Source organism: Tyto alba, unplaced genomic scaffold (assembly GCF_018691265.1).
Source record: "Tyto alba isolate M040663 unplaced genomic scaffold, T.alba_DEE_v4.0 Super-Scaffold_41, whole genome shotgun sequence".
Taxonomy (NCBI): domain Eukaryota; kingdom Metazoa; phylum Chordata; class Aves; order Strigiformes; family Tytonidae; genus Tyto; species Tyto alba.
In genome coordinates this window covers 10,102,563-10,124,620 of record NW_024881317.1, presented here as the reverse complement: position 1 = coordinate 10,124,620, position 22,058 = coordinate 10,102,563, and the positions used below count along the sequence as shown (strand labels likewise).

The 22,058-nt window shown below is 38.9% G+C and overlaps 1 protein-coding gene and 1 long non-coding RNA gene across 2 annotated transcripts in view; one reads left to right on the top strand and one right to left on the bottom strand.

The window, feature by feature from the left end:
- Positions 1-22,058, bottom strand: part of IL16 (interleukin 16) — a 36,399-nt gene that overhangs the window by 4,445 nt on the left and 9,896 nt on the right. Inside the window, exons 3-17 of the mRNA XM_032983041.2 lie at positions 17,255-17,391; positions 16,442-16,574; positions 14,062-14,155; positions 13,499-13,641; positions 11,179-11,289; positions 9,702-9,816; positions 9,411-9,484; positions 9,104-9,317; positions 7,949-8,066; positions 6,618-6,750; positions 5,682-5,769; positions 4,457-4,932; positions 2,175-2,316; positions 699-1,782; positions 10-193 (exon numbers count right to left, since the gene is read on the bottom strand). Of these exons, the coding sequence (XP_032838932.2) occupies positions 10-193; positions 699-1,782; positions 2,175-2,316; positions 4,457-4,932; positions 5,682-5,769; positions 6,618-6,750; positions 7,949-8,066; positions 9,104-9,317; positions 9,411-9,484; positions 9,702-9,816; positions 11,179-11,289; positions 13,499-13,641; positions 14,062-14,155; positions 16,442-16,574; positions 17,255-17,391 (3,246 nt within the window). The remainder of the gene's footprint in view (positions 1-9; positions 194-698; positions 1,783-2,174; positions 2,317-4,456; positions 4,933-5,681; positions 5,770-6,617; positions 6,751-7,948; positions 8,067-9,103; positions 9,318-9,410; positions 9,485-9,701; positions 9,817-11,178; positions 11,290-13,498; positions 13,642-14,061; positions 14,156-16,441; positions 16,575-17,254; positions 17,392-22,058) is intronic.
- Positions 13,605-19,358, top strand: LOC116959156. Its single transcript, XR_004405693.1, has 3 exons — positions 13,605-13,712; positions 18,864-18,942; positions 19,244-19,358. It is a non-coding gene; the product is annotated as an uncharacterized LOC116959156 (long non-coding RNA).

Here is a 22,058-nt window from a genome sequence, read left to right as displayed (position 1 = left end):
CAGATTTACCTTTAAGGTTGCTTCATCTAGCGATTTGACTTCCTCTATAAGCTTTGCTAACTCTTCAGGGGAAAGCAGAGAGATGACAGACTGCCCTGACACAGTGGATGCTTGAGGTGAGCCATGTTCCTGTTTCTCTTCCTCTTTCTCATTGTCTGCTAAACTCACAGTATATTCTCTCAACTCAGAGAGGCTGTCCCATTGTGACAAGAATAAAAAAGAAAAGTTGAGTTATGAAAGAACATACCCACAAAAGCATAGCACAGACAATTTTGGAGCAGTCATCTTTTGATCTCATTAGCATTTAATTGGGGTGGTAGCTCCTATAATAAGTATTATAAATACATACAAATTTAAATGAATCACATTAGCCTAACAGATCTTCATATAAAAGAATAGGAACAATATCTTGGCCCCAGGTAAAAACAGACTTAAATCTCCCATATTATGGAGATGCTAGAAATATTCCTCCTTAAGCAGGAGGAAGTTTGAAATATACATGTGCTTATATATTACAAATTAAAAACAAGTGTAACAGTCACACAAGTCATTCAACCTTTGTGCTCTAAAAAGTTTTTAACTTAGTCTGTGCTTTACTATTGTGTGCTACTACCTTAGAATGTTAATCTGTCAGTAGATCAGCACAGATGTTCAACAATGCTGATCTGTAAATATGATTTTTAAATATGATATCTTACTTTAGTGAAAATCCAGTGTCCGGGTGATGATTCTCACTTGCAGGTGAGAGAAAAGTCCCATCCTCCTCCACAGAGGACTGAGACAATGTGTCTAGAGTTTCCCATGCACTGTTTCCAGCAGAGGCTAGAGACTGAGGAAGGCAAAGCAAAGATTTCATTAAAGCAGATGACACCTGGCTACTGATGGAATAGATTTTGCTACACTTTTCATCATATGACTTCATCATCTCACAAGACTGGGCAGCAGTAAGTGGGAAGCTTCGTGATCGTAGGCTGTATGCTTTTGCTACCGATACAAGATGGGAAGTTGCAATGCCTTCTGTAGTTGAGAGGCCTGAGGAATTTTCAGTGCTGGCATTGTTGCTGTTCTCTGAGCTAGCCGCAAGAACCTCCCTGGGAGAGGAAGATCTATCTAGGCTCTTTGTACCCATGACCACAGGTGACTGTTGTTGGCTAGTTTCAGAATGTTGGAGAAAGGCTTGGTTTAAATGGGCTGGAGCTGCTTCGGCTGCAGTGGGAGAGTGTTCTTTCTGGGCTGATGGTTTCAGGCTAAACCTTCGGTGGATTTTTTCGGGTGACTGTGGAGCACTCAAGGACTCAAATGAGCTTATTCTTTGTTTTATTGATGATCCCCTAGGAGACACACGGGATAAGCTGGATTGCAGTTCTTTGCTGGAAATACTGTCAGGGTCAGGAGGACTTTGATCTGTCTGTGGTTTTAGATCTGAATTTGCTTTCCTCAATCCTTTCAGACTTTGGCGAAACCAGGCTGGCTTAGGTGCAACAGGAGGACCCTTTTTCACACTGTCATTTTCATCTGATTTTAGCACTTTTGAACTGACTATTTCTGATTCTGATTTCTTCAGAACTGTCTCTGAGCTGCTTCGATTTTGATTCTCTTTGTTTTTGTCGATGCCAGGTTGCAAATCTAAGTGGACGTTGTCTTCACTCATGGTAGGGTTAAATAAGCTTTTTATGCAGTCAGAAATTTTAACCCAAGGGTCTTCTGTTGTTGTATCAAGACTATAATCTACCCGTGCTTGTCTTTTGAGTATAGGCCTTTGTATTGATGAAAGTGGATTCCCTGTATTAGAGAAACATTGATTATAAACAAGCTGCCTCTTTCCCTTATCTCTCCATCCCTTATTTATGCATTGTTATTAATTCATTAAATTTGAACTTCATTCAAGCCTCTAATAGGTATATTTTTAAGTTTCTGAGAAGTTTAAACTATTTTTTAAAATTCACAACTCCTGATCTACAAGTTCCAATTCCTAACACTGAAATTAACTGAAAAACAAGTCTCTTATGTGCTTATGTACAAGATCCCCTTTCTGAAGGGCCTGCAACTTGTAAAGGTAGCCTGAAATTCTGGGGTACTGAAGTCATGATATAGGCTATAACAGTTAACATAGAAGGCTAAATTTGCAATGTTGCTGCAAAAAGTAAAAAAAAAGTTAATGGAATTATACGTACCTAAGTTTGCTTTTCTTTCTTGATCTCTGCCCACTGGATCAGCAGTTATGTGTTCAGTGTCATATGCTGTAGGAGAAGTGGTAAAGACACTGTGGGTTACATGAGTTTGATGTCCCTCTAGCATTGGTTCTCCAACTTCCTGCTGAACAAACAGGAAATAGAAGTGTGTCAGAACGTAATTATACAAACCACACTATATATGAATCTGAAAAAAAAAAAAAAAAAACCAAGAAAACCAACCAAACAAAAAAAAATAAAACCCACACATTTTCTTTTGTTTTTAATCCGAAAAGAAATACTGAATAGAAATCGAGCTTTCTATCTGCTTGCGATGTAATCCTCATAGGACTTAATTTATTCTACATTTCAAGAGTGCTAGCATGACATTTTATGATTACACTTGTAAACAGACTGTGAAAAAATGCAATTAACATCTGAAAATTTTAGTAATAAGCTTTATATAATAAACTAAAAGACTGCCTACTATAATTTTCCATTTTTGTAAAATCAGACATTCTGTAGACTTTTGAAAACCAGTCAAGCAAATTTCCTCTAACTTCATATTAAACTCTCTTTTCTGTTGAAGCCTTTTGCCCTTAAGCAGAAGCTAGACAATCTAAATTGTTACTGCAGTTTCAGAGCTGGCCCTTTCTTGGTTTTGGCTGGAAACATAGGGTGAGAGGATTAATTTGAGGTTGCACTAGATGCCACTTTCAACATCGTTAACAGATGCTCTGGAACTACTTGGTTTCTTTGTGAACAGTGATACCAAGTTACCATCTGCTCTGCTGTGACACTGGAAGCGCTCTCTGTTATGTAGTTGAGCTTCAGGGTTACTAATAGGCATCAAAACCAGACAGGACAGAGTGAAGATCTAGTAACAAATGAGATTGACCTGAAAAAATCAGTAATTGAACAATTTCTTAGCTTCTCTGTAATGGGGTCATGTTTGTTATGCAATTTCCTTATTCTAGGAAAACCTTTCTCCATCCCCTGCTTACTAGGGTCCTTCTGGAAAGTTGCACTTGTGTTCTGTTGCTGTTAGACATGGACATCAGATGTTCAGTAAGTGATGTAGCCAATTTGGAAGCACTACGAACATACAGTTTGATCTTAATCTTTACTGATGGCAGTTATAACTACCCGTTTACTGATGCAGTTTAAAGGACAGTTAAAAATATCAAATAAGCATTCTTGGCTGTGAAAAAGCAACCTTGCAGTCCACAGAACCCCTATATAAGGCTGTGGTATGCAGAACTCAAACTAATACAAAATGTTTTGGGGAATAATTTAAACTTTTTTGGATATTAACATTATACATAACTTCAGTCTGAGGTATATAATTTTATTTTGATCTCTGCAGCTTGGGAATTGGTTCGAGGTTTTTTCTGCATTGCATTGAGATCTGTTCATTTTTACTGGCATATTACTAAACCCAGAGGAAAGGGGTTTCATTTTTAAAGAAACCACAACTTTGTTTCAACATGCAGATCTCACCATCTCTCACATTCATGCAAATGTGAAACACGTCTTTCTGTTCTATCTTAAACAAGGAAGGGAAGTGAAATTTAGTAATGTACAAATATACACTTAGTTTTCAAATACTGTAGCTCATCAACAAATATGTATGTGCCTCACAATTTAAACGAGTTTATTTAGTATCTCCTGGTCTCAAGAAATGTATATGAGCCCAAGATTACCTGCTGTACATAATGTTTAGTGCTTTCTTCCAATAAAAATCCACTACTGGAACAAGGAGATTGTTTCACAACTTCACTACTTCATAAATTATTTGACCCTGTGAGTGTCGAGGTTAGGATCAACCATACCAAGCTGACATCAGAGGCTGTGCAAACTCTCCAGTCCCAGCCCAGCGTGCATTGCTGTTCCAGTCGTGCTGGAACCAGAGAATGCTCAATACCACCAGTGGCACATGTTCATGAGGAGCGACAGTGAGGGACGCAAATTCATTCTTGCTGCTGCTTTCACTGGGATTTTAACTTAGATTACTTGATATAGAAGAAATTTTCTTCAGACACTTCTCTGTCTTCTGACCTTAATTTGAACATCATGTTTTTAACTAAACTGGCTTCATTAAAATACATATATTATTTTCAGACCAGAAGGGCCTCATCCCCTTCCCCCAAACCTCACACATGTATACACACTTTCTCTTTCTTCCCTGACCTTCTTGCTGCCATCACATGAAGTCACTGTGCCTGCCTCCTTCCCTGCCTCACAAATATGCAAATACAAGAGTAATTCTGCAAATTTTGCTTTACCTGAACACCTGGAGAAGATGATACAGCCACTTCCGATACAAGATTTTCTTTTCTGTCTGTGTTGCACTGGTCATTACATGTACAGTCCTGCTTAAAATATTTTCTTGGTGGAGGTTTGGGCTTTGATGATTTAGGTTTTCTAACGAGGATCTCTGATGATTTCTTAGTGTTTTGAAAGGGTCGACCTCCCTCAGTATAAGAAGGAGGGGAATTTCTCTCTGAATTGTTACCAGATGATAAGTACAGCAGGCCAGGTTGTCTGGTGATTGGTACATCAATGCTATGTACTCTTGCCTTCAAGTCAGTCAGTTGGTATGCGGCACCATTACTACATGATGACCGAGGGTTGTAGCTGCTGTCACTGCTGGAGCGGGTCATTAGCTTCTGTGTCCTGCGGTTGCCATGAGCGGCATTCCTTTCAATATGTTTTTCACATGGGTGTCTTCCATGCCAGCTCATTTCTAGTTTTCTAACACCTGTATCAGGAACAAGTTCAAAATGTCTATTCAGATAAATGCACAGTGCTCACTTGCAAGATGCAGCTGATTAAATTTGCAGCTAAATACCATTCATCGGTTGATGCAAAGGTATGATTTATACCTTAAAGGCTTGTACATCAAAGAGTCAACAGTTACATTATTGGACAGCAAAATAATGTTACATTTTCCCTATGTATATTTATATCAGCAATATTGTTTTACTGATGATAATTGTGTGACCCTTGGTCCTTTAGAAGAAATGAGGACACTAAAAGGAGTACTATTGCAATACGTTACTGTGGGAGGAAGTCATACCTGTACTGGGCAAATAGCTGTAACTATGACTGCATAAGCCTTTCCTCACAAGGGGGATTAACAAACCGTTTGTCCCCAGGATATCACCTGCATTATGCAGCTGCTTACTGTCATAGTCCTGTCACCTACTGGCACTTGTTTCAAAAGCCTTAAGCAGAGGTTATGAATTGTAAAGGATGAGCAACAGTGAGAGGAGGTTTGCACAAAAGTTTTTGCTGGCAATCAAAAATTGCCAGCAGATATGGTCTTTTCTCATCACTCTGGTAACACATCTTAGGAGGCATGTTAGGAGCACTGTCTTGTGAGATTTCGTCCTCTTTCTTTCTGTTCTGGGTTGCTTGGCTGTTACCAAGGTTTCTAATACATCATGTACTCATCCTATATATAAGTCAAAATTGCCATGTCTCAGCGAATGCACTTTTTTCCCTTACCTTCAGTACTCCATTGGTGTCTCTCCTTTCCAAATCTGTTGTTTTCTACAGCTTGTGCAACAGCTTCTTTTAGCTGTTGCTCAGACACCTAGAAAATATCATGCAATTATACTCTCATGAGATTGCTGTGGGGTGATGTGTAGCATTTAAACATTTATTCCTTTCACAAAGATTTCTAAGCTCTGCACATACTCTGATGGAAATGAATAGAGCTAGTTATATTACACATCAGTTAATTTGAAAGCTAAGTAAGTGCACACCATTATATTTGTATATATTGCACTATGGGTGAAGTGTATCTGTGGATGTGTTGTTTATATTGGTTGTTTAGATAAAATGGGATCTTTCAAAGAGAAATGTTATTTTGCATATTTCACTAGAGTTCTGGATTTATCAGTATAAGATAATGTAATACTGTGTTTTTATGATAATTTATGCAACAATTTAAACTTGATAATAATTTATACAGTATTTGGTGTTAGGAAGCATTCTGTAGAAAAATCTTGCAAGAATAAAATATTTTCCTTTAATTTAATTATAAATATTGGCTGGGCAAGGCCTGATTTTTGGTTACTGAAAGACAGAGGTATAAACGTTTCTTTCTTTTTTGGGGTATGTTCCTTCTTTCAAATTATTTTCTTATTATTGAGAATTCTTTCTTGCATAACATATATTTGTGTTTATTCCTTAAATGTTATTTCTGTAGTTTCCTTATTCACAGCAAGACTGTCTTGAGTGATCTTCAAATCTTACATGATTATATTTAAGAAAGCGTATATCTCAGGTTTGTTTGTGTGTAGCGATGCTTATAAAGTGATTAACACCTTTGTTATCAACATTTTTCCACCTGTTTTAGATTAGCATCTGCTCCCTCGCTTAGTCTTAATTCTCAATATGTGCTTTACTGAAAGTTAGAAAGAATAGAGCACGTGTTACCTGTGGTTCAGGGTGTCTGCTAACAATAATCTGCACTGCACCAGGATTGCAATGGCTTAGCACAGCATAAACTTCGTTAAGGGTCGTATTTTGAACTGAAGCTTCGTTAATTTCGATAATTTCATCTCCACACCTACAGAGATATTAAAAAAAGAGAGGATGTAAACAAGACAGATTTTCTCCCAATCTTGTCTCACCCATGTTAAAAGTATACAAAAGGCAAATTAATGTGGTTGACCTCTAATTTGTTCACAGATTAAATCATTATGTCTCTCTGTTCCTATTACAGAAAATGGAATGGGAAATGAGGTGGATGTTAAGGGAGTTTTTTATCTAACTGCCTTGTTGCATGCAACCTTTGAGCTTTCTTCATGTTCAGCTACGCACACTTTGTGCCTGTGATCTTTCTGCTGCTTGCAGTTCAGCTGCTGCTTCCACCTACATTTTCCTTCCTTCCTTTCAGGTTAACACTTCACTTTTCACGTCTTTATGGTCGGCTAATATTATTTAAGGTCAGAAAGGATGTTGTCTTTCTGCTACATATGAATAACTTGTTAATAGAAAAATTCTAATTATGAACTATTGTAACATTGCTGACTGCTAGACTGAATCTTTCTAGATTAAATCCAAATTTGTCCCACATAGAAACTGAGACTGCCTTTCTCTGCTCTACTGCAAATCCCCATATACATTAAGAGGCTGACTGAAGGCACTGATTCATATCAAACAAACTTTCAAATAGTTTGAGACCACAGTTCTGTCAGCTAGAGTCTTAGGCGTGTAGAGAGGAGAGTTAAGAGCACCTAAAGTTAAATCAAAAAGCCGTCACTGAAAATGCTGTGTTCTGTTCAGTTCTAAATATTTTCAACACTACTAATCAGTCGTAAATCTTACAAAGGTAATTTCTACACTCCCACTAAAGTTCATTTCAGAAAATCTGTATTTCTATGGGGCAAGAAGGGATAGAATTTGATTAGCTTGTATCAGGAAAAACTAGTACTTAAAAAAGCCAGATTATGCCATATATTTGGGGTTTCCCAGATACTTTCTCAGTTGGAAATCTCATTCAGGAAGAATGCTATATGCTTGTCTAAGACCTTCAAAACAGCTAGCCCAGCCTGGACAAGAGGCAACAATTTCACGGGGTTGCTATATATCTGGAAATCCCACATATCTTAAACATGCATGCTCAAACCCTCAGAATAGCACATATGCTTTAAACCCAAAGCTCCCAGAAAGCACTATGACTTCCTGCCCAAACAGGTCAAAAATAAACCCATAAAAGAGAGCAATGAAAAACTTACAGCGTAAGACACTCTTTCTCATCCTACCTGAGTCTCCCATCCATATGTGCCACTGAGCCTGGTGAGAGGGTATGAATAAAAATCCCTGAAATACACTGGAAGTAAGGGATGCTACATAACCCAATTCCAAGGCCAACACCTGGCTCTGAAAGAATTAATAATAATTTAAAAAGACATAAGAAGCACACAAAACACACCATTGAAGAAACCTTTTTTAAAACTATCTTCAATTTAGTTATTTTTTTCTATACAAACCAGAACCAAACTTTTGTGCTCATGAATGTTTTGCATTCAGTATTAGCTGCTGCTCCTACTGCTTTTTTCTTTCTGTTTTTTTCCCCTTCATTATTAAAGTGAGTGCACAGCAACATTGCTCGTGGGGTTCCAAGATCTGGTTTGCAATTCATTACTTATGTGTCACAGACACAGTACAATGCAGGTCTATTATGCTGTCATTACAGAAGAATTCAAATGACTTTACAAGGAGACAGAATAGGAAACAAAAAATATTAAGGATATATGGCTATTGTTTGCTATAACAGCTCAGTCTCCTTTCTGTTTTATATAGTGCAGATTAAGATTTTTATGAATTTACCCTCTTTGCTTTGGATAATCACTCTGATGTCAGATCCCATACTGTGTGTTTGGTAAGTCATACTGTTACCTCATAGAGACTTTGCTTTGTTCGGTGCTTTGATGTTCCAATATTTAAAAGTTAATTTCATTCTGCCAGTGGTTGTTTATAAATAGAAGATGATGACAGTTGGAGAGGAGGTGAAAGAACTACAAGAAGATATACATATGTATTTTATTTGTTGTTAAGCCTTTTCAAGAATGAAATTAACTGCTTGCATAATTATGGGTAAGAGTTGCATAATCTGCTTAATAATTGATTGTTGTTGCCAAGAGGTTTACTTTTTCATATGAAGGATATGAATGTGACTCTGATGCCTGAGTGGAAAAAATGAATGATTGGCTCTTGAGGACAGATGGTGTTCAAAATCCTGCTGTTGATAGATAGTTGTTAGCACTGACAAGCACCAAGATCTAATTTAGTGTACTAAAAAAACTCAGTTCAGGAAAAGAATCAGGTTAGTGAGGAAAGACATTTAGAGAGCAAATGAACAATGTTTTGTCAGTCAGTGCCTTGTTTGCCAGTGTGCAGCTAATTTTAGCACTTACCTTTGTTTAGGGTAACTTCCATTATGACCCTGTCATTGGGCTTTGTAGCATTTAATGAGAATGATGCACTTTCTGAACTGAAAGAGCTGTTTTCTTTGGTTATGCACGTACTAGAGCTCAGTGACTGACACAAGTGGGGTGACAGACAGCTGGAAGCAGAATGAGGCGTGCTGAAGCTTGTCCTGACTGTAAGTGTCAGAAGACCCTTTTTGGCCTGCCAGAAAGAAAAGGTAATGAAAGAATGGGTTGAGTTCACATGCATATTGTGTGTCAAGACAGAAATTGTTCTGGAAGGAGAGTACGTAACCTTGAATTTTTGTAAAGCATCATAATGTGTTAATCCATGCATAGATTCTCCATTCAGTTCCAAGATTTCATCACCTGTTTTTAAAGAGAGAAAAATGTACTGTTACTATTACTGTATTGTGCAATAAGTTACATGATACATACATGTACTCAAAAGGAGTCTTGCAAATGCAATAATGGATGCAGGTGTAAAAGCCACTTATGGCTCATTTCAGCTTCACTTTATTCTGCCTTTATGTAGCATTCTGGGGGAACCTGGAGTGGGAAAAGGAAGAAAAGAAGTATTTTCCACCTTCTTGTAGCCTTCCATCAGCAGCAGCAGCTCCACCAGGAAAGATGGTTTTGACATAGATGCCTATTGGTCCATAAATGCTGTCTTTCCCTCCAACAATACTGAAGCCCAAACCCTAATTTATGGAAGAAAAACAGTGTGAGAGCCCATGTTAATTTCTCATAGTAGTTCATTTGCAGTTTCTTCTGCATTATCTATATGGGCAGTACTAGTCAATGGGATAGTATAATCCATGAAAAAATAATCAACCACCTGCCAGTAGTAAAAGCAAATGAAAATTTCAGTGGAATAACCTCATGTTTTGCTTTATGTTTGTTGCAATCAATTAATTCACTATTATATAGGAAGGTGTCTAAATTCTTTTTTTCTGTCCTTGAACCAATAAGCAGCCTTGAGAGATTAATTTCTCTGTTATTCTTCTTAATTTCCTCTCCCATAAATGAGATTATTAAAAAATTACATAGAAGATCTTGATATTACTACTAATTTCGGGCACAGAGATGGAGATCTTGTGGAGATAACTCCTTCTTACCCTCTACCAAACAGAGTTAATGCATGTTGTAAGTTTAAGCAACCAACAGACCTTTATCGGTAGATACTTCTCACCTACTTGTTCTTTGCTCTTCCTCCCCTTATATAAAAGTCAAACACTACCTGCTAACCTTAGAAGGATGTTACAAGACTAATTCACACCTCTGAAGCCATTTAATATCCCTCAAATGAAAACTTGAAAGTACTGTGCTGATAACATCCTCACAGGCTCTCAAAATTATTATTTTGTAAACGATGATGATGATGATACTTTATGGAATGATTTCCGAGAACCATCTCACAGTTTAAATAGTTATTAATAAAATATTAAATAGTTTAACTGAAAAGGTTATTAATGAACAGATTCAGAACCTTATTCAACAAGTTCAAAAGCTATGTATTTAAGTTCACTGTTTCTGTATTCTCTTTTTAAGCATCGGCAGTGGCATTACTTTTGTATATACAACTGTCTTCTGTCTTTCCCCAGACTTGATTGTGATTTTTTGCTAATGTTTATTATTTTTTATTGAGGTCTTGTGTGTTCCTGGTAGCTCATTTTCCTTTTCAACAGAACTGTCTTTATGGCTCAACTCTGACTTGAAGGAAGCTCTAAGGTTGCTGTACTAGTGCTATTTATGGGTGACACAGAGTCTATGTTTACAAGCCTACCTCCAGCTGCCAAAAAGGTTAGCAGTGACTATCAGTGTTGGTGTTGCTAACTTGATGCGGATGTGCTATTAGGACCTGAAGACTGTGCTTCAGCAAAGAGATGCTTCAGAAAATTAAGAAGCAAGTGAATGATAACTAATCATTCCTGGCAAAGCCTGGATATGAATTGGCAATGCACAAGTAGCAACCTCAATACCTGAAGTCACTTCCCTGCGCTTTGCAGATTACACTTGTGAAATGAAGTAAAACTATGGTAAATTAACAGAGGCAGTCTTACCTTCCCTTGTCCTTTCATCAATACGATGTTTGAGATTACTGAAGCCTGTGAGCCACAGGATGTGTGCACTAGCTGTGCTGTACTTAGTGATCTAGATGGCCTTGAAATTGCCTGTGAACATAAAAAAACCCACATAACTTTAATGCAGAGACAGAAATTCTTGGGTATACTTTAGAACAACTTGTTTTTTTGCAAATTTTCTTTCTCATAAGTGATGGTACTAAAGATTATATATAAAAAAAAATTATCTCTGATTTTCAGAAGCCACTTGTTATTCAGACAATCACTGCTTGCTGAAATTGTCCCAGTGACTAAACCAGAACAAAAGTAGAATGTTGGCCCCCAAAGTGGTGTAATGCTATAGAAAGAAATATTTGTGCTGTCATTTGTTTCTCCATGCTAAAATCCCACTTGTGCCATTAGGGGTCCTAAACAAGGATTATCATATTTGCCTCTAAAAACTGAAGAAACAAGGAATCCTAATTTCTTCCCTTATCTTGCGACTAAATAACTTTATCTTGGGACAAATATAATCTGTTTTCAGCATTTCCCCTAAAATATGAATTAGTGCTCACAAAAGCTATTTAAACTGTGAACTACCCTGCACTGCCTCTGTTAAGCCACCACATAGGCTTCTTTCTACTTCTGTAAGAGGTGAAGCATATCCTCTTTGCTTGATAACCAAGGTAAGTAATTTTTGAGTGCTTTTCCTCCCTCCATTCCACAGATACTGGATTTCTTAACTCCAGCCCCTGAGATTTGACCCATTTTAATGAACCTTTAATGAATTATTTAATGAAAACCTCCTATTTGAACATGAAATTGGGTATTACAAACTCATCTAAGCACTCGCGAACGTCATTACCTAAAGCTAACTATGCACGAAGTTCAGCAGGGCTGGAGTTAATTGTACTCATTTCAAGTCCAAGAGACTTCAACACATTTTTTTTTTTTTAATGCAACAAAGTGAAACTAACAGGTGTTGAAGTGTGTGGAACATCAGCCAAAATTTCAGCTTCTGCATATGTGAGAAAATAAGTTTTAGCTTTGACATGAAAATGAGATTATTTATTCAACATGGGATTAGGAACATGATTAAGAGGGAAATGTCTGTGCAATACCAAAAATGTACTCTCCAAAAAGTATACATCTGCCAGATCAGGGGGATTGCTTATTTTGTTGTGAGTCTTCTGAATCTGATATCAGAAGTTTTTAAATTTCTTTTGCTTCTCTGTGAGAGGGTGCATTTTGTATTTCCGTGTGGTGGGTGACAATACCCAAAACAGTGATGCCACCGAAGAGCCGCTGCCAAGGGGCAGCAACTGCCCATGCAGGATCTTCAAGCAGGAGGAAGCCCAGCGAATCCCCGAGGGTGGGTCTGTCTGTCTGTGCCAGGTATTGTTTGGTTGGGCTTTGTGCTCCAGTTGTCACCTCCTCACTCCCATTAAAGCTCTAGGTCATGTTGTGGTGCCCCCAGGGTGAGGAACTGGCCAGGAAAAGATGAGGGAGCAATAGCAGGTCCCTCAGCCAGGCCTCAGGCAAGGCAAGAGGTGGCAGCTGAGTGTGTGGAGCTTCACCTCCATCTCCCCACTCAAGGCTTTGAGCCTGGCAACCTTTGGCCATAAATACCTACATCTTCTCTACCCTGCACAGCCTTCTCTCTCCCAGCCTGTGGTGAATCACTTGTCATCCATCTGGAGAGCAAGAGACTGCCAGTCTCTAGCCTACATGAACGCCGTTGTTTACATATGTCTGATTCACCCTGGGGCGCAAAGGGGGATGCATAATGCCGCCAGCATGGCTGAGAGCAGCATTTACCAGCCATGAGGCAAGTCCATACCTGCTTGTGGCCATGGCTGGGCCAATGGAGGTGACTTGGGAGGCTCGCAGCGGTGGGGCCCAAAGCTCAGGCCGAGGTTTTATCGGCCACGTGCACAGAGCATCTCCATGGCCAACGGCGGGGAGATGCCCGGGAAGGGCCTCTTCAGCGGTGAGCTCTGAGGTGGCTCCAGGTGGCTACCAAGGTGGTGCGAACCACACAGGGGGATTTACACACACTGTAAAACCTGCTGGGGCAAGGGGAGGGAGAAGCTGCTGAAGAAATGGGGGTTTGCTGGCACAGAGCCTTTCCCGCTCTCCTACTTCTCGCAGAAGAGGGATGGGGTTAAAAAACGGAAGAAGCAGGCGTGCGCCATCTTCCCTGACAGGGCCTGCAAGGAGGGTGGGTTTTGGCAGGAAACGTGACTGCCAAGGTCTTTGAGAGATTCTTAGTGGAGGCAGCTTTGTCTGTTTTTCAGGTGATTTCCTGTAGCGCACTTACTGGGGTTCTCCCTCCAGAGCAGTCCAGCTGTTGGGAAAGAGATTTGCGGCTGGTGTGGAGAGCGTGGTGCTGCCGGTCTCTGAAGGGCACGGCTTTCCGGGGCGCCGTGCAATCCAACTCCTCTATCCAGTACGGGTTTACACCTGCCAGATGTGGGGAGATAGGCTGGATTATTTCTCAAGCGTTGGACATTTCTGCACATTCATTTTATCAGGTAAATGTTAATTAGAAAGGGAGTGATCTTTTCAGTCCTCACTGTGGGGATAGCCATTAATGTTAAATACATCAAAAAGCAAAGATTCCCTACCAAAACAACATTGGCCTATTTAAAATATACCTGACAAAACAAAATGGAATGCTTATGTACAAAACTCCTGACTTTAGGATATTGTGAATATAAAAGCTGATGCTTTTATGCATCAGTAATCCTTAGCTGAGGATCCTGACTAAGTTTGGACATAGCTGCAGTTTCTTTTAATGCTGCAGAACCATCACAGGATGAAGTACTGTGCTGTGTGCTCCCTGAATATTGCAACAGGAAAAATTACTTCTTCGCAACTTACTGGTTGAGTTACTGCGAGTCCGTTGACATGCAGCTTTACTGTGCATAAAACCATTTTGTATTTCCAAAGGCCTTTCCTTACATGTTGGTGTTTCCTAAAATAAAACAAAACAAAAAAATAAGAAAAAAAAATCTATTGATATACAAGAAACTCTTAAAAGTGATCGAAACTTAAAAATAATATTTTTCCTAATCTGGCTTGCACAAATTTCAGCCTGAACCAAAATACATGGAGCAAAATCAATTATTTAAAATAAATAGGATGATGAAGGAGAATACAACTCAAAACTTTGCTATAAACATGATTATAAATTGCCAAAGTAATAAGATAAAAATAGATTCTGGTCTTTAGTCAAAATGGACAAAAAATTAATTGGACACCCCCAGCTGGTTCAGACAGACTAATATTTTGATGTATGGGTAAACTGTAGCCAGGCTTGTCTAATATCTGGAGATAACTGGTGCTTTTGGGTACTTTTTTCCATGACCTTAGAAGGGCATTTTCAAAAGAAAAATTCTTAGGCCCAGCTTTGCAGTGATGGATAGGTGTCTAGCTTCTGTTGGTGTTGGACAGATGGGTTTTAGTCAAAATATGATCCAGGTCTTTAAAAACCTTTGAGGACTAAGCTTTAATGTTTTCCAAAAATTCAGCCCTTCCACTTTTTTAGGAAATTTTTAGTTGCTTTTGAAAATGTGGCCACTAATTCTAGCATTTAAAAACTTGTAGATAAAGCATTCAGGTTTCTAAATGTAGGTTTTTAGAACAGTTTGAAAATAAATAAATATGATTACATCTGAATAACAATCGATGTTAAGAATAATTCTGCATGTGTATGGTTCCTGAAAGTCCTGTTTCTCTTGTGACATGGGGAATGCCATTGGTCCTGAGGGAATCATAATTAAAGGAAGAACATTACTAAATACAGACAGCATAAGGAAACTGATTGAAATATAGTAAAACTCCAAATATAAAAGGATTTTGCTCTGAGATATTATTCAGGGGCTAAGAAGGCCACAAAAGCTGCATCAGAGCAGGATCTATTTATTTTAATCTGTCTGGAGCCGGCTAAAACAAACACTTTCCTCCAGAAGCCTGATTTTACTGGTGCTGTTTGGAGATACCTCAAGAACTAATGAATGATAATCTTCCTCTTCGACAGCAGGTGGAGGCATTGCCAAGTAGCAAAATACTACTAGGGCTTTCCAGTCCCATTCCTCTAGGGAACTCTTCAAAACAAGAAATGCAGAAGATCCTTAAAGAGGCATTTTGAAAATGATTTTGCAGTGCTTCTCTTGCCAAGCTATGTAGATTGAAAAGCCTTTGCTATTAACCCTTAATTAATTTGGCGCAGACTTGTCTTTAAATGCGCAGTTTACCTGGCTGCCTCTTGGGTGGTACTATGCTACAGAAGTTTAATATAGTTCAGCTCTGGCCACTTAGGCATTTAAAGGAGAGAAAATAAACAAAAATCTTGGCAGAATGCAGCAGACATCTGGGTGAGACAGTTCACTGCTGTCCTAGAAAGAGACACACTCTACTCAGACCTGATAGCAGTTTCAGTCAGGGGTGTTTTCTCAGTCTAGGTTTATATCAGAGCTTTCTGTGTGACCCTAATGCAGATAAGAATCAGAAACTGCATTTTTTTCATTGAATATCGAGATCTGAAGCCTGCAGCAAATCTCTGGGTGAGCTCTGTTGCCTTCAAAGTGGTAAATGTGTGGGGAGGACTAACTGTTCATTCATTATCCTCATGTTTCTTCCAGAATTTGCAAGTGGAAAGCCTTTGGTGTCATCTAGTTTGGGGTGGGGATGAGAGGACAAGAAGCCTGAAATCACATGTATCTAATCCAATGAAATTTATTCTGTGAAAGAAAGTTCAAAAGTGTTTTCTTCTGAAAGATTTGGTGATGATCCAGGGATGCTGACCTGTTAATGCTGCCTCCTATTCCCCTCTCTCTGTATCTGACTCCAGTAACATTCACCATGGGAATTTCCTAGCTATGGATCCTAGATCCACAAAACTACTTCAGTACAGGGCTTGCTCTCTGGCTTCTCGATTCATGGATCTTCCCTTAAATCCATCCCTGCCTTTGCTCAGCTTCCAAATGGAAAATTAATATTTCAAGCTATGTATTTCTAACAGGAGGGGTTGTACAGTCCTTGCTAGAATTTCCCAGGGCCTTGGCCTCCTCATAGCCTCTGTTTATCTGGGAAAAAGCTATGCTGAAAGTCACCAGAGTCTGACCACAAGAGGTCTGGGATTTTGTCAGGAAGAGCAGAATTCTTCAAATGTCTGATGCATAAATCCCCCTTCTCTCTCAAACAAATATTGTCAAATCACCCCACCATTGTAGGAGGGAATCGCAACTTTCATGCTTACTTTGCTAACTGTCATGATGTTCATCAGCTGTGTTGTTGGAAGAATGGGAGATTCAGCCTCCTTGCCCGACAGATCTTTAAGTGATTGTCCATTTAGGGTTAGCAGTTCTTCCCTTGGGCTCATGTGACCATCCCTTAAAAAGAAAGAAAAAAGGAACATGCTTGCATATTGTTTTACAAAGAACAATATGGCACTATTGTGCTACATGTCTCACTAACTGAGGAATCGGCTGCAATCTTCCCTTTGCCTTGAACAGACGTGCCATGAGATGTATTGATGTGTGATACACCCCATCTCCTCTTAGGGTTTTTTCTTGTTGCTGTTCTATTCTGCTCAGCCCTGGCGATCAATGGCTGCCTTTCCACATATAGCTTACATCCAGGCAAAATATTTCTCCTCTCTCACCATCTTACATTTGCAAGTTGATCAGACACTATATGCTTTGCTCCTTCTCAGGAACTTTGGCTTACACTGCTTTCCAGTGGCCTTGCTAGGCTGGTGACATCCTACCTTGCCCTTTAATAGGGCCACTAGGAAGGCACCAGTTGAAAACTTAATGTCATGTACAATCTTCCATTCTTTCAGGTTTTATTTCTTAGTGTAATCGAGAAGCACTGGATCCCTGAATGGTCACATTTTTATTTTTCTGGAATCTTGACTTGTGTCTCCAACTGTAAGAAATGATTCCCAAACATCACTGCATTTCTCTGAAACTGAGCTTCACGGCATAGCTTCTCACAGAAAGCTGGTCATGCAAACTCCATGCAGACAAATGGCTCCCTAAAAAGCTTGCTGACTCCACATCTACTGTACCTGTTTGCTGCACCTCCAGCAGACACGTGGCTGCCCATGAACCCTTTCCACAGAGATGCACATTTCGGACTCCTAGAGAGCTTGATTCCAGAGCTGCTGTTCCCTGTGGTTGTACACAGTTTGCAGATGCAGCTGTCCTGATTCAGAAGATGAAAGGTTGCATGAAAGAAAATGTACCAAGGATGTTAAAAGTTACTTACAGTTATCTTGAGCCTTTTAAAGAAATACAGAAAATGTTCTTGTTCTTAGAATTAGATTGCCTCCACGTAGAACAGAAACATGCCTTTAACACTGTGCAGTTGTGAAAGAATAATTGTATTTTAGAGTCAGTATTTAAAAAGTTGTTTTCCTCAGGACTTGAGTGGCTTCTGGCTACAAGAGGGAAGTATTTGAATAGAGTGCCCCTTTCCATAGAGGGGAAGAGAACAGATAATAGACTTTTCATAGTAACTGGATAAATTTTGCCTATGCTAACTATTATAAGAAAAGACAGGGAGGAAAATAAACATAGGCCAGAAAAGGAAATACTCTGGAAAACAGAAGAGGTCTGAATGGAAAATAAGTGTATACAAAACACTAGAAACTCCACCTCTACTGCTGACTTAAGTGGGGGCAGGGGAGCAGAGAGGACTGCAACAGTGGAAGATTCTTTGTCCACTCCAGATTGGCTGAGGTTGCTGTAGTCTGTGTGTTGCATCTGGAGGACTAATTGTAAGCACATTTTTAACACTGTTATGAATCATTAGCATATGGCCATACAGAAAGAGAAATAGTGTCTTAAGTCATATAAGTAAGTAAAGCAAAGAATGGATTGACTAAGCACATAAAGGGCAACACATTTGTCTAGGAAATACACTCCTGCAGTGCAAATGTGTGAACTTAAAAATTCAAAAGAGGCAAGGAAAGCTGTAAAGTTATCACAGAATTTCTGTTCCATTTGCTTAGTAAATCTCCTAATTCAAGTATTCCCTCATTCTGCTCCCAGCTGAACCCACCTCCTCTGCCCTCGCCAGCCTCTCCATACTCCACAAAGTGAAGAGGGCTCTCAGTGTATCCTGGATCCAGGCTTGCTCCCAAGAGATTTGTATGACTGAGGTATAGATTTCTGAAGGGAAGGCAAATTTCATATATTAGGACAGGCCACAAAATATAGCAGTGGTCAACTGTCTGTATTGCTCCCAGGTCCCCTGGTCAGAATGGCATCAACTACTTCCAATATTCGATAGTCTGACAGCACAAGGAAAGATGGGTAACCACCTTCACCATCAGTAGGGCTTAATTTCTGCCCTAAGCAGAGTTCATCCAGCCCAGAGGGTTAGAATCATTATGCCCTTTCACTACAAATCAATAGGGAGCACATTATACTGGCTGATAGCAAACACAAACTTCAAGTTTACAGTAATGTCAATAAAGGTCATTATCTTCCAGGCTGACTGTTGAAGCCTGACTCCCACTCTGAAACCTGCCAGAGTAAATCTGAGGCTGTGAATGAATGAAGTATTTAACTTGGAGCCCTAGGCTCACTGCAGGCTGAATTCAGTAGGTGATGGATAAGGGCTATACTTGAATTGACTGACTTGTTAACTCTGTGGGTTTGTTTGCATTCCAGAGTGTCTGCCATTAATGAGCAGCATCACAATTTTATGAAGCCTCTTTTGTTCATGAAGAGTGATTCTAGTAAGTAACAGGTAAGTGTATAAGCATGGACAGAATTCTGTGTTAAACCAGTTTGTTTAAACAGTTTGTTTGGACTCTAATACTAGTTTTGGAGCTCCTATATTTACTTTTCACCCAAGGTAAATATTTTGGGAAATACATACTTGAAACCAGGACTACATTACTTTCTTTTTTATCTTATGGCAGTGCTTTGAAGTCTTTGGCATGGTAACAAAATAAAGTTTAGAATTCTAATGTCTTAAAATTTCAGATTTTAAGTAGCAAAAATGTAAGCTACCTTCTCTGTTTGTTTCCATTTGTCCTTTGTTTTAGGTATCAGTAAGAAATTACAGGCCAGTTTCTACATACATGAAACATCCATCAAACCTGAGGGATTTTCGATAGAGTAGTGAGCTTGTTCTAAAACATGAGAAATGTAAGACAGCTATTAAAGGTAGGAAATTATTCTGCCAGTTGGGTAAGTATTTTGAGGCATCAGCTGATCATGGATTTGGGCTATTGTGAAAGAATAATTGTGTTATAGAGTCAGTGTTTAAAAAAAGTTGTTTCCCTTTTTTTTTGTAGTCAGAATTCACATTTGGGTTGGCCAACTTCTCTTCTTAAGAGTCCTTACTCTTGTGTACAGCTCCCTTGAAATATCTATATATCCTCTCACAGATACTGGTCAGGCACTCACACAGAACTTTGCATAGCTGTTCTGCATGCTTCACTTTGTTCATGATTTTAACTTAATGGTGGGCCTTTTCAAACTGTCCTCAATTCGTCTTTTATGTTAAGAATACAGTCATGCTTATGCCCTTCCTATAACTTGTTCACAGTGTACATCTTCTGCATTCACAGTGTTTAGAAAAATCCTTATAATTAATCGTCCAAAAGTTATTCGGCTCTCATCAGTTTCACAGAACATCACAGAGTGCTGAGGGTTTGGCTCTGAGGTTTCTCATTACAGCACCATGTAAGTCCTTTGGGGAAGACATTGTATTTTGTACAGTGGGACTCATGCCAGACTGGAAATTCTGGGTTGTATTGGTACATATATGTGAAATGACACCAAGTAAAAACTGATATGAATATCCTTTCCAAGAGCAATAAGTTACATGCACTTATTCAGAAGGAAAGTAGAGGTTAAATCCATTGTATGCTGCAGAAAAATCTTGGGAACAATTTTTGTGTAAATCTGTAGTCATTTTACCAAGTTGGGCTACATTTCAAATAAGTTCTGTGTGGCAATCATTTCTGCAATTCATTTATGCGAATCACTTTTAAAAAAAAAAAAAAAGTTTTTATGGGGCTGTAGGGACATGTGGCGAATATCTGTATGTTGTCAGCATCTGCACTTTTTGGGTCCTGGATGTAGATCGCTATATTCACATCCAAGTTATTGCAACATGACAGAAAATTAATAAAAGCTATTACTTAGAAAAATAAACATTTGACCAATTCCTATGCCAGCTGTCAATTTGCTTTGTGTTTTGTTCTTTAATATCTTTTATTTCCTGTCTCACTTCTTATTTTATGCATAGAAATACTGCTGATGTTTCCAAGCATAAAGACATTATTTATTTTGCATCATTCTCCTTTTTAAAGTGTTCTGCTCATTTTGAAAGGTGATTCACAGTTCTGAATGTAGTGAAAGCTGAAAAATTGCTAAAATAATGTTGGCAGGTTTGGTGAGTGAGCAGGTGGATTCTAGGTCAACCTTGCCTTCTCATTATTAGGACTTATGTTTAAGTAGATATTTGCTGCCAGCGAGTAAAATCTCTCTGCTTGTAGGGGGCTTTGCCACTGAGCACTTCGGACTCTGGGGAAACTTGTATCTGCATTACAATACTCACTCATCACTGTGAAAACAAAATGAAGGAAGTCTGTGGGAGTGCATTATAAGCAAAATTTGTCTTTGAATTTGCTTGCCTGCAAGATAAATATCAGAGGCAGAGTTCAAGAGCCTACTTGAATGCATTTTTGTCACAGGTGAGAGTAGACTAATTTTTCATGTGCTTAGTTCTGGAAAAGTAATTTCCACGTCCAGACCAACTCTCTCTTTCTGCTCCCTGCTTTTTGTCATGCGAATGCAAAGCTTCTGAGGATGTTTTTCTATCTGCCATTTAAAAGATTTCTTTTTCCTTCACGCTATCATTAGACATTTCTAGCCCAGAGTCCCATCTCAAAACATCTAATTCCAGATGTTGTTTAGAAATAAGGGTAACCATGGCACCTGTGGAATACTGAAAAACTTTTGTGCACTTTTAATGTAAGACACAGTAGTTAGATTGTCTGAAATGAAGTGTTATACAAGACTAGTTCAAGTAAGGTCTTTGACTCAGTTAACCAAGCATATGTCAATAAGCTGATTGACTGCTTTAAAAAAAAAAAATCTAACAACAGTACAATAATGAATTTAAATATTTAGCCTTTCTGGCCTTCTGACCATGAAATGGCTGGGATTTCCAAGTGGAAATTTAAGAGAATACAGTCTTTGGGGATTTTCTTCAAGAAGGATTTTTTTCTGCATCAGTTCTAGCCAAGAAAGGGCCAGAGTCTCTCTGGCATAAACTGATGTGACTCCACCGATTCTGACGTACCCTAGCTGATGCCTTGGTCTTTTCAAAATATTTATAGTAGATGCATTGCATTTTCCCAGCAGCATATTCCCTTTGCAATTAATAAAATGGCAGAAGCTAGAAAGCCTTTTATGGATGATGCAAGCAGGGCATAGGATTAAGGTTCTGCCCTAGATAGACGATTCAGCACATCAAATGTTACAGACAGACCTTTCCACCCATCATCTGGCCTTTGGTATGTTTTTCTGGGAGTCTTTGCCCTGGCCCACATTTTGCAGCACACATTGTCTTAATATAACAGGCTCTTTCCCAACTTGCTCTTGGGATAATATGGCCCTGATGTCACAAAAGCAAGAAGGCCAGGAAGACAGAAAGAGAGAACAAATAGGAAAAGGGAAGAGAATATATAAATGTCTAAATTAATGTAGTCTCCTCTACTGGCTTTGTTTTTCCATCCTGCCCACAGGCTCATGTTTGAGACATTACAGTCTGTTGCTGTAACACTTTTCCTGGTACCAGTGGGCCAGCTAAGTGGTGTTTGTGTAAAGGCGAGTTCATAAAAACAT